This window comes from Calypte anna, chromosome 21 (assembly GCF_003957555.1).
Source record: "Calypte anna isolate BGI_N300 chromosome 21, bCalAnn1_v1.p, whole genome shotgun sequence".
NCBI classification, from domain to species: domain Eukaryota; kingdom Metazoa; phylum Chordata; class Aves; order Apodiformes; family Trochilidae; genus Calypte; species Calypte anna.
The window spans coordinates 7,190,687-7,203,179 of record NC_044266.1 but is presented as its reverse complement, the minus strand read 5'-3'; the positions used below and the strand labels follow the sequence as shown (position 1 = coordinate 7,203,179).

Here is a 12,493-nt window from a genome sequence, read left to right as displayed (position 1 = left end):
GAGTTCTTCAGAACAGTGAGAAATGATTGTTCAGAGGGGTCCTTGTTTGAAGGTTGTGTTTGGCTTGGTGTGGATGCATGATGGATGGACATTCCTGTTGTAGTGGGATGTGGGACTGCTTGCAGTTGTCATCAAGCTATATACTTCTTGAAGAAGAAAACTATTCAAATCCACAATTTTTTTAGAAACTTCATAGTGCAAGTCTTTACACACAGTGAGATCTCTCCAGGTATATGGTTGTGCATTGGGAGATTTAAACTACTCTTGTTTCTGGTAGAAGCTTTTCACTAATTAAACTCTCAGGAATTGATGTGCATTGTACTTCCTGTTTGTCATTCAAAGTTGAGGCATCATAGACACATCTATATTAGTGAGGGATGATGAAAGTTGGTGGTAATTATTTAGTGAGGTGATTTTTCTGATTTATAGCCAGAATTTCATTTCTCACACAATTTCAAAGCTACAGGTCCTAAATTTTTTTCCTGTCCTTTCTCTTAAAATGAAATTCAGGTCTGAAAACTGAATTAATCCTTAGCTTCGTTGCACAGTATTTGAAGCAAAGCAATCATCACAGCTGATTTGCACAATCTGATTTGCTTGTGGAGACAAGAATTAAAGCAACACAAATTTGCACCAATGCTCATGAAACAGATGAATGGTCAACTGTTCACAGTGAGGGTTTTTCTCTTTGGGGCTGCCTCTCTCTGACAGGGAGCACAAATGTCATGATACTGCTAGTTCCAAGTGTCAGACTGTAGAGGGATGTAGCCAAACCCAGATCCCTGTGGTCAGTGCTGTCCTGAACTTATCAATGTTTATCCATGGAGCTTTTTCTGCAGCACAGCAAGGGTGATCCTGCTGGTAGGTTTGGTTGTTAGTTCTGTAAGCAACTTCTAGGTAGTGTGATACTGTAGCACAGCCTGTGGGATTTTTATTGTATATTTATTTTGCTATATATTTTTCGTGGGTTTTTTCTCAATTATTTTTGAGATGTCAAATTGTCCAATAAATGTCTTACTCCCTTTCAGTCCACTCTGTGAAGTGAGCACCTGACAACTTCGCAAATAAAAAGGCTTTTTTCTCTTTTCTGGCAGTAGATAGTATATGGGTACTAATAGTGGCTTCTTAAGCCGTAGGTGTTTGCTGATGTGTTTTGCTTTATCTGTTCTTCTATTCTCTCAGCAAGCTCATTGCAAAACCCCAGCTTTGACAAAGTGTTTACCCATCTGTAGATAAGAACAGCTTGACACTAGGCTGAAGAAGATTGAAGAGATCCCACTAAACTGGAGAAAATTAGCAGAGCCTGCAGTTTAGTATTGTAATGTGTGTTATGGATATGCATACAGTTCTTTATTCTTACAAAATAGGCAGCTACTCAGATTTTACAAAATTGATACTTTATTATTTGAATTTAGTGTTGCTGGAGGTTGACATATTTTGTATGATGGTGAGTACAGAACTGATGATAATTGAGTAAATTCTTCCTATTTTCTCATCAGCAAGTCTCTGTGTATGCCAGAGGTTAGTCACCTCTACAATTAATCCTTTTCTTAATTTTTCACCATATTTCTAATGGTCTTGGGTGGGAAGGTGAAGTATTACAACAATACCTTTTCAAAGAAAGATGATATTTGCTATTTTTTCCCCTCGTTTCACCTGTCAGTGTTTATAAGGTTGCTGTAGCTGTTTATAGATAGATATCTCTTTAGAGATTGAGAATGCATAAAGCTCATCAGCTTCTCAGTTGTTTTTCAGCAACTTTCAGGCAGCTTTCAAACCAAACACTGAGAAAGGCAGAAGTGCCAAGGTAGTTGGTGCTAACGAGTTCTGGAATGTCATCTGTTACTGTTTTTCTTGTTTCTTTCTCCGAAATATGGCAAAAAGTTTCAGGTCTGATTGTAGGCTGTGTTAGGAAACAGTCTACAGTTAGCCTATAGTTAACTGACTACCATGGAGCTGCTCTGTAGTACAGGAAATACTCCAAGGATTAACTAATGTGTTGTAAAGTAGCTGGCTATGATGACTGAAGGATTGATTCTGTCAAGTCCAGCCAGGCTTAATAACTAACTGGAGGGAATAAAGCTGTGAAAACAAGAAAAAATACAGTGTGTTCCAACAAAGAATTAAAAGCAGAAATAATGGTTTCTGATATTTTTAATGTACATTTCAAAATTAATATCTGGTAAAGCCTGGCTTATTTATTTATTTACTCCAGATGATTTAGTAGGATAGTTCGACTTTCTAGTGCAATTTAACTAATTTGGTTTTACCGAGTAGGGCATGAAGAAATTTACTGTCCATCAGTTCACATTTCTTTTCTTGAATGTGTAAACAGGTGACTGAAAGCATCTAAGACTTCTTCATACCTGTAAGCCTTAGTCTTCTGATCTGTGAGATGGATTTAGTTTGCCCTTTACATTGACAATAAGAGGCTTTAAGAAGTTACAGCTAAATGCATGCTCTGTGATACTGTTTTTTAAAAGTACTCTGTATTTTTGCTTCATCTACTGCCTTCTTCATTTAGCCTGCCTCCCACCCACCTTTTGGTGTCCTCCTTTTTTGTTATCTCCATCTCCCCACCCAAATTAGTAGCTACTCCCTATGCACTTTGCTCTTACTCATGACTGAAAGACATCATTCATTCAGTTTGCCATAAAGCTTTATTTTAACCTTTCTTTCTCAAAATTATTAAGTCTGTGCCTTCCAAGTGACTCCTGGAATTAACATCTGCTAACAAATTCTGCAGTAAAAAGCTGCCATGTATTAAAAAAATAAAAGGAAAGTGATTACAAATACTGTATTTGTTGAAGTGTGGACGAGTTCCTGAATGTGCAGTTCTGTTCCTCAAAGTGAAGGAACTCTGCTCCACAGGAATGGCATCCAAGTAAGCTGCTCTGGAACATCCACCTGGGATTTCATGGCTGGTCACCACTTCAAGATGTATTCCTACTAATCCTTAAGTATCTTGAATGTAAATGTAACATCTGCAACTGGCCTTAATTTGTCTGAGGCTGGTTACTCTAAATACTTAGGTTAGCAATTTATTCACTGTCAGGAGAGAGTCAGCAGAGACAATGAATCACTGAGACAACCAGAGGAAGAAGATGGACAGGAATAAAAGCAACCATAGTTGGCAGGGTTACCCCTGTTTAGTTCAGGAGCAATACAGAAAATGGGCATCATAGGCAGAGAATGATGTTAATGCTTCTAGATAAACAGTATTATGAGTTAATAAATTTAGAATGTTTTCTCATTGCCTACTTATATTTCAAAATACTTGCTGCTGTATATTGCCTTTTTAACTGGAGTGGTACAAGGAAGTGATGTAAAGTTAGCAAAGCAGAATTAAGTGAAGTTGTAGACTTTTGTAATAAACCCCTGTCATTTGAATGGGTTAGAACAGGTAATCCAGCTTTAAAATTGTTATGGTTTAACATGTACACTGTTACTAAACGTGCCGCTTTTTTCTATGAATGCATAACAGGTTCAGTAAAACTCTGGAAGTCTAAACCACCGATTGTTGACCTTTTGTAATGTCTTTCGGGTGCTCTTGTGCTGTGCCCAGAGCACCAAGTTTGCCAGGTTATTCTGCTGCATCAAAAACTCGGTTATGTGCTGACATCTGGTGATGGGAATGGTGTACGACAATTTGCTTTCCTTTCTTTTTTCTCCCTTGTTAATTTCTTTTAACATCTTCCCTCAACATAAGGCTGTTCAAATAGTGTCAAGAGCTCTCAGCTGTACTGAACTTTCCAGCATTTCATTTGTTTCCAGGTCCTGACAGTGCTGTGGTCTTCTCCTCAGTCCTTTTACTGCTACTTTATGTTGGTTTTCTGTGAGAAAGTGCTTCTGCTTCAGACAGTGCAGGCCTATAGTTTGTGTAAGTGTAAAGTAACTAATATTACTGTATATTCCCATATATCTATATATAAAATGTAAATGCATGATTTTTAATAGATTATCTATTTCTTAACCAATACTTTAACATAAATAGTTTCAGCCTACCCCTTTTCCTGACCTCCTTTCCTTCCACTTCTTTTTTTTATGTCTACGCTCAGATCTTTTCTGCTGTATTCAGTTCTCTTTCAGCTTGCTTCCAAATCAGCTTTCTCCAGGTAAAGGCTTTGATAAATCATTGACTGTGCTTATTATCCTCTTAAGCTGTGGATTGATGCCCTGTGACATGTCCCAAGTTGACCTCAAATTGCAGTCTGTGTATTAACAATACCAGAACTTTATTGAGTGAGACTGCATTGCAACACACTTGCCAGGGGAACCAGAGATTCCATGGGTACAGGAGAAAACTCTGAAGAGGTGGTAGAGGAAAGAAAGGCAAGCTCACCTGACTTTGCTCATCATAAGGGGAAACACAGTAAAAGCCATCACAATTTATTGGGTTAAAAGAAGTTAGGTGCAATGCAGAAATTATTAAAAAAAAAAAAAAAAAAAAAGAAAATATTATTTAAGAAAACCAGGAAAGAAGAGATAGGGATCAGGAAAGGAAGGCAAGAAGTGGAATTTTACATCAATCTTAGAAAATTTACTATCTTTTTCAGGCCTTTATTTCCAGATCGGAATGCTATCACCTTGCCACAAAGAGCTAAGAATACTGTTCCATGGAATCCCTCTTGCAGATGGCACCAGGTCACTTTTATACCATGATCCTCTAATCGTTTCTTGTAGAGCAGTCCATCATCCCTAAGCACATCATATTCACAGGTCAAAATGAAAGCCTCAGGGAGCTGAGCAAAGGTGCTGTCTTCAGCCAGCAATGGTGAAAAAACAGGGTCAAACATCTGCTTCATGATGGCATAGGCTTCTTCTGAGAATGGATGTTTGGCACTTGGTTTGTAGCCTCTTGTTTTAAACTCATGAGGGATGTAGTCAGGGTTCACCCATTTCTGGTACTTCAGCTGCAAATCTTCTGGAACATGACAACCTTTAAGTGCTGCTTCTATGACAGACAAGTCTTTATTAAGATACTTCAAACCCAGAGCAATGGTTCGTTCCTTTAACAAAATGGGCACTCCCTCATTCTGCTGATAAGAAGGCAAATTAAAATCCACACTCTGGAGAAAAGGATATATTAGGATTTGTGCTCTCAGCCTTGGGAGATCTCTTCTGTTCACCAGTGCTTGGGCTACAGCAGCAGTGAGTGTTCCTCCACTGCTGTCTCCACAGACAATAATGCGAGAGGGGTCGACTCCATAATCCTGTGCATTCCTCATGAAATGGATGGTGGCAGTGAGACAGTCCTCAAACTGGGTTGGATATGGATGCTTTGGAGCTAAACGATACCTAAACAGGAGAGAAGGTGTTCTAGCACAGTCCTGTCTAGGGAATGGTCTTTTCAATTGTATATTTCTTTCTGAAGACTGGGAAATATTCTGGGTTTCTAATTTCAGCAATAGAATTGATCATAATTATTTCTTTTGAGGGGTTATTTGCTGCTGTTGTTAATGTTGGGGGGAGTCAGTGCATTCCATCTATGCAAAATACTTCTTTCCCTGTATTTTGGGTGTCTGAAGGCACATGCTCAGTTACTGTAGAACTGGGTGGGAAGGCAGGTGTGTGTGAAGCAGTTATCAGCAATTCTAGGTAGAAATTGAAGTCAGCGTTTCCAAACAAATTGTTAAAGCACATGAGCATAGAAAATGTATAATGAAAATACGAAATGTTTTCAGTGGTCCTGTATAATCTGAATTCTTTTTAAACAGAATCAATATGAGTTACTGGTTCCTCAAACATTTTAGGCTTTTACTAGTAATTAGTGCAATTTTAATCAATTTCCAAAGCATCAACTCTTTTCCTAAACTTTTAGAAACTGGTTCTTTTAAAAATTTGTTACATGTCATCAGAAAAATATGTTGAATGCTCATATCAGGCTAATTGCAAGTTAAATGTGACTTTCCCCCACCTCAGTTCTTCAGAGCCACCTCCAAAATGAGTGTTTGGGAGTCTGTGCAACTCTGCTGTGAAGAGAAACAGTTACACTTCAAACTGTTGGCTTTCAACTTGCAGTGGTTTGGATATGGCTTGAGGAAACAAAACCAACCTCACCTCTTAGTGGTGGCTGCAAATTATAAAGTTATTACAATGGAATTTATTTGGAAGTAAGCACGTGGGGATTAGCTGACTAATTCTTCATAAGAATAATTAGTGCTGGTGAGACACGTGGTCATTAGTTCCAAGTGCAGTATGGACTTGACAAGGAACAGGGCTTGCAGTGACTGTGCACTAAAGGCTGACAAACCTAGAAGGAGGCACAAATATCTGTCCTGCTGTGTGTGTGGAACAACTCCACTTACCCCACAGACACAACCACTGAATTGCTTTTTCTAGCAAAATAACGACATGTTCTTTCATAGGCCCCTGTAAAACAAAATATTTCAGTGGAATTGTTACCTGTGTTAACAATAAGTTGAACAAAAATATGCTGAAATATTCATGACTATTCTGTGACTAGTGCTGCACTGTAATTCTCTTGTTGTGGCGTGGTCTAGTCTGGACATTGCTCACAATTTCATTGCCTCTGTGGGGATCTTCTTGCCAGTGAGAAACCTTAAATTTACACCAATGCTTTCTTCCAGTCTCCTCTCTGAAAAGTCAGTTCATAGAAAGCACCACTGCTGCCACTTCTGAAGTGGTATTGGAGAGAAGAAGTTATTTTTAAAAAACCAAACAAGCACAAATCCCTGCTAATTTAACACATGATCTTTTCTTGTGTATGAGCCACCATGTAATCTCTTAAACCTTTCCATTTCACTTCCAAAAGACATTTTTTCTTGTTTTACCACTGTAAAGTCACACAGTAGTATACACACATACACACAAGTTTGTACACGTATGTGAACACAGATTTGGGTTCTCTAAAATAAGAAATAAAATTCAAGTGAGACTTTCAACTTTCCTCATAAGCATGAGAGAGAAGAAAACAGATATTGGAAGTGATCAGAGAATAAATGTTCTAGGTACATGACCTGTATAAAAAGAATTTAACATGCTACTTACTGCATGCCAAAAAAAATAATATTCTGCTGTCCTTAAGTTAATTTTGTTATTTGTAATGCTTAAACTACTAACTCTTCTTGTCATTTAAGAAATACCATACCAGATCAAAACCTACATAGTATGTGCAGTTATAGCTTATTTCATTGATATTACTTACGAATGCTTCCAAACCGCCCAACTCCCCCATGAAAATAGAGGATTCCTCTCCTTTGGCCAGTGGTTGATGTTTTGGGTTGGTAAGTTCTTACTTTAACCTTTTCAAACTTTAAGTCCTTGATGAGAAGATGTTTATCTTTTAGTGGTGGTATTCCATCCATTGCAGTCCTGAGTAGGTAGACCTCTGGGAGGATACCCACTTTTTCCAGAAATGCTGCCTGTTAGTAAAGGGAAAGAAACCACAAATTAGTGCAGATTTCCATCTTACCTGGAGATTGATCATGACAAATTTAAAACTCCGTGGTTGATTCAAACTTTGCCTCCTGATGGTTCTTACAAGTGTCTGGTTATACTGATGGAGATGTACAGGTGGCATGAGACAGTCAGTATGGAACGAGAGAACCATGGTCTTGTTTGAAGAGTTGTCTGCAGGCACACCAAGTGAAGAGTGTCTGGTGTTTTCAGTGAAATACTGAAAAACTGATCCCACCAGCAACAGCTGGGCTGGAGATTTCCATGCACCAGGAGAAAAGCTGTGTAGGAGCTGAGTTAATTTAGAAGTGGGAGTCCAGACACATGTTGAGGCAGAGACCAGAGCCTGCAGCAGCAGGTGTGCGGTAATGTCTGTGGGAGGGGTGTGTGACAGAGCTGGTGTTGGGATTCTTTGTCCTCTTTACACAGGTACAAGGCCTGCCATGCACATCCTGGAGCTCCTCTGAATTGTACTTCATGCCAGCCCTTCTGCCTAAATCGTTACTGGAATAGGTTTGGTACAAGAAGCTTGCAGAACTATTAACACGTTAGGTGGCATAATTTAATCTTCTCCTCAGTTTCCCAGATAGGATCAGTGTTAAGTCCCCTGGCTCTTGTTTAGTTTTACTGATATATCAAATTTTCCTCTTATAGACTGAATATTAGACTAAAAAATAAAAGATGAGTTAATAGATTTTTCACTGAAATTTTATTACCATGAAGATGTAGCAGGTTTTATTTAAGTATATACCCATAGGTGAATGCAGACATTTCTTCATAAAGTCTATTAGACTGGGGCACAGCTATTTCTAACTCCTTTGTCTCCAGTGACTTCACATCCATCTTTTGTCCTAGCTGAAGACTGGGCACACTAGGAAACTTTAATTTTGCCTGCAATTTTGACATCAAAGTATTTGGCTACTTTGATATAAGTAATTGGCCTAACAGCAATGCCAAGAGTTGCCACATGACTTGGACAACGGTGGATCAAGGTTTGGACTCGATGATCTCTGAGGTCCCTTCCAACCCAGCCAATTCTATGATTCTATGGTTCTATGACTTTACTTGCAGTTAAGCTTTTGAATAACCATAAATTAATGTTCCTGTTTTTCTGCTCCTTTGAGGTGATGTGGTACAGTACTTTTGCTTGGCCTCTTACTGGCCAGCAGAAAGGTTACCAAATGATAAGATGAGATGTTTAAAACTACATTAATCATGTATAAGTCTCTATATTCTGCAGTTTAACTTTTTACAGACGAATCACTTAAAGATAAAAATTTATCTGATGGATAAAGAGTTTCTAAAGAGTGTTTTGACAATGTAGAAGTCCACAAATAGCAGAGCAGATGTATATAAAAAATAATTTCACTTTTATAACTATCCTATATTAATTCAGGAAAATGCAATTGATGAACCAAAAAGATAACTGGAAGTCACATTTTAGTTTTGGAGAGAAACGAGGATGAAAAACAAAGGAGAATCAAAAATGCACCAATAATGTCTCAGTAGGACAGCTTTAAGATCCTATGCAAAAAAGAAAGTCATACAGACATATTGAAAAGCAAAAGCTGCAGAATGTGGCAGCTCTCTCAGATGGTGCACAAGCAGAGTTATGGAAGAGAACTGAGATCACTGTCATTGAGTTGCTTGTTCTGTAAGTAAGCCCTGTGTTGTGCAGGGCAGGATTTCCACATACACAGTGCAGTAAGCTTCTTAAGCCTTCCATCACTCTGTTGAGGCAACATGACTAAAAGCATAGGCTGCCAGAAAAAAAAATTTGAATTACACAGTCTGCAGAACTTTATTTTTTCACATTGTTACCTTTGATGCTGTATAACAAACAGCAGAGTCTGTTATACCCTGATGAGCTGAAGGTATCTGCAGTGGGGCTTGCATCACCAAACTAACCCAGTTCCATCTTTGCAGTATATTTAAACATTGATACTAAAATCCCCAATCAATCCATTACCCCTTAATCAAAAAACACTCCAGCTTTAAACAAGTTTTACTTACCAGACCAAACCCAAAGTTCAAGATGTAATGGAAAACATAAAGCTTTTGGCGCTCACTAAATCCATGAGGGATTTGTGCCTTGGGGTGTTCGTAGTAGAATGCCATGGCCACAAAGAGAGTCAGAACACCAAGAAAAATTGTGAGGAGTTCCATCTCCCTGTGCTGCCAGGAGCCAATGGAAGAACCAGCTGTGGCTTCCTTCCCCCTCTGATTTCGTAGGGTGAGGGCACGGGATTAGTGATTCTCTTCATCTCCTATCACCCAGCTCTTAAAAATGCTAATAGGGAGATGCAAACGTGTGGCAATCAAATCACACCATTCAACAGGCAGCAACAGCCGTGGGAGAGGCTTGCTTAAGCAGGGTTGCATATTTGTAGCTAAAATGTTTTGAACCTGTGCTCATCACGATAGTGCTTGATACATCATGTCAGTGTTACCAGAAGACAAAAACGTAGGTCTCTCCCTGTTTCTGGAATGCAGTCAAGTCTGGTTTACTTCTTAGTTTCTGCCAATTCCCATGGAGCAGGATTTCTTAGTAATCATTAGATCTGCTCAGTTTCTTGCTGCATTGTACCTCCACGTCTTGCTTCTTCAGTGTTGCAAACATATTTCATCACCTTTGATGACTGATTTTGTACACTGCCATTGCACCTTCCAGCCTAATGGAACCAGAGTCAGCTGCAGCCTGAAATGTCACTGCTTTGCATCTTGCTTCATCCTCCCTGATAGCTGCTCTCCAGCTGCACCAACTGATGTTTGTTTGGTTTGAGTCTGTTTTCTCAACAGCCTTTTCCTTGAGCCTTACAGTACTTCAGTCTCTGTTTTCTCATGAATATATTATTTACAGATGTTATTCCAGGTAGAAATATGCCAGCTGATGAGAACTAGACTTGGCTTTCTTGATTTCAGTGCTAACAGCAATGGGTAGACAGCAGCAGCCCACTCTTTTCTGTATACTCTGCAGTGAGCTTTAGGATTTGTGCCTTCCCCTGAACTAACGTGTTTTTCAGTGCATAAATCAATAGCAATAATATTTAACCTGTAACAAAATAAATCTGTAAAGCAAAGCTTTTTCAGCTTGCTTGATATCACCTTTGGGAACACTGTCTTTTTAGCAGTGTGCTGAAACCATGAAGACTCACTCTGAAAAACAGCTTTATGGGTAAAACAAATGTGTAAAATTTTTCCTTAATAAAAAAAACAAAAAGCCAAACCAACCAACCAAACAAGAAAAAAACCAGCAAAACCCCAAACAAAACCAGAAAAGCACAAGGCATGATCTGGCTTTGAGATGTAGTTTAAAATTCAAAACCTCAGAGAACCCCAGAGTTTTAGAATGCACAATCCCAAACCTGCATAACGAAGATGATATCAGACTTGATTCCTGACTTCAGACACTGTTTAGAATAAACAGGAATAAAATTAATTTTAGAGTCTGGTGATAGGCTCTCTGAGAAGAAGCTGATTCCATATTGTTCTCATGCTGCCCAAACTCTTTCTTAATTTTATCCATGGCATGTTAGCCAGGTCCAGGCAATGCAGCATCCCCACCAGCCCCGGGGGATCGATGACTGAATGTGCTGGGATCTGGTTTCAGCTGCTGAAGGAGCAAACTCGTTGATTTCTGAAGTAATAAACCTTTTTCTTTGGGCACTGCAAGTTCACAGACTAATACTTAATGTTTTATAAGCATAGGCTCTGTGATTTACATGTTTGATTGAGTCCCAGGATGGAGAACCATTCCTTAAGTAACATTTGAAATGTGTGCTTTCTCCAGCTTCTGATTTTTTTACCTTATCTCTTGCTCCTGATGGATATACAGGAGGAATTAGTCCCTGAAGCAAAATCTCATTTTCTTCTACCCTAGGAACTCCTTTTAAAATGATTTTTTAGTGAAGAGCTAAATGTCAGTGCCTAAAATCTTTTCAATATTGAGCTGGCATCCTTAAGCTTTTTCTCTGTTGTGTAGGTGGACATGCTGGGGGAGACAGAGACTGAGCCAGTTGGGGTCCCAAAAACTCTGTCTGTCTCTGAATCTCTAAGTACTCACTAAGATCACTAAGTAATCACCATTTAGACTCACACCCACTTGGACACTGGGAAACCTTCCCAGGGGGAGGTGCTGCTTGACCCGGGGAGCTTCAGAGTGTCAGATCCTCTGGTTCCTGAAGGGCTGAGCCTGAAACCTGAACTGGGCAAGGCTTCACCAGCACTGCCTGCCATTAGCTATCAGCTGGCATGCCAAGATCCATAACTTGTGTCTGCATGCTGTATCTGCTCTGTACTGCTCTGTATGCAGAATTCCTGCTGGAAAGAAACTGGTGTGCATAATTCTGTAGGTGCCCTGCAAGTCTGCCATTGGATCTGTTTGAAGTATTTGAAAACAAATCCCACACTTTGGAAATTATAAAATGTCTTCAAGTGAACAAACATTCTGTCCTAGCAATGCAAGACACATGGCAGATCTGTCATTAATTAAAATAAATTAGAGGACAGGAAGTTCCATGGAGGCAATTATGTCTTGTGATTTTTTAAAGTTTAGAAAATATGGGAGTCCCTACTGAAAAAAAGAAACACATTCTTTCAGCACTTGCTGCTTCCTACTTACCCATCTGCACTACCATGGTTATAACACTCAGTAGTGATTGTAGAGTGCACGTGTTCAAGAGAACTAATAATTCTTCTGACATATTATAAATTTATTAAAATTTGTAGTAAACCATGGAAAAATCTCAGGAGTAAGTTAGTATAGAGATTAGACAGTGGCCCATAAATGAGCCAGAGATTGAATAATGAAAACAAGTACTGGATTGCTGACCTGACAAGGAACATAATGCACACTGCACTGAATGAGATGTGTGTAAAATAGTGATTGTGATCATCTCAAAACATACAAAGTGGAACTGTGTGGACATCCTTGGGTCTGGCCCTTCAACCATCTCTGCACCTGCAAAGAATCATCAAAACAACAAGCCTGCTGTAGAAGATGTAAAGAAGAGCAATACACAAATAAAAATGATCTTAAATGAAGATAAACCTGGTGACTCTTACACATTTGACT

General features: G+C 39.0%; 1 protein-coding gene across 1 annotated transcript; it reads right to left on the bottom strand.

The window, feature by feature from the left end:
• Positions 1-4,520: 4,520 nt before the first annotated feature.
• LOC103526199 (arylacetamide deacetylase-like 4) lies at positions 4,521-9,585 on the bottom strand. Its single transcript, XM_008491230.2, has 4 exons — positions 9,433-9,585; positions 7,169-7,385; positions 6,309-6,372; positions 4,521-5,298 (listed from the first exon to the last, which is right to left on the bottom strand). Exons 1-4 carry the CDS (start codon positions 9,583-9,585, stop codon positions 4,521-4,523), a joined length of 1,212 nt encoding a protein of 403 aa, XP_008489452.2.
• Between the last annotated feature and the right edge of the window lie 2,908 nt (positions 9,586-12,493).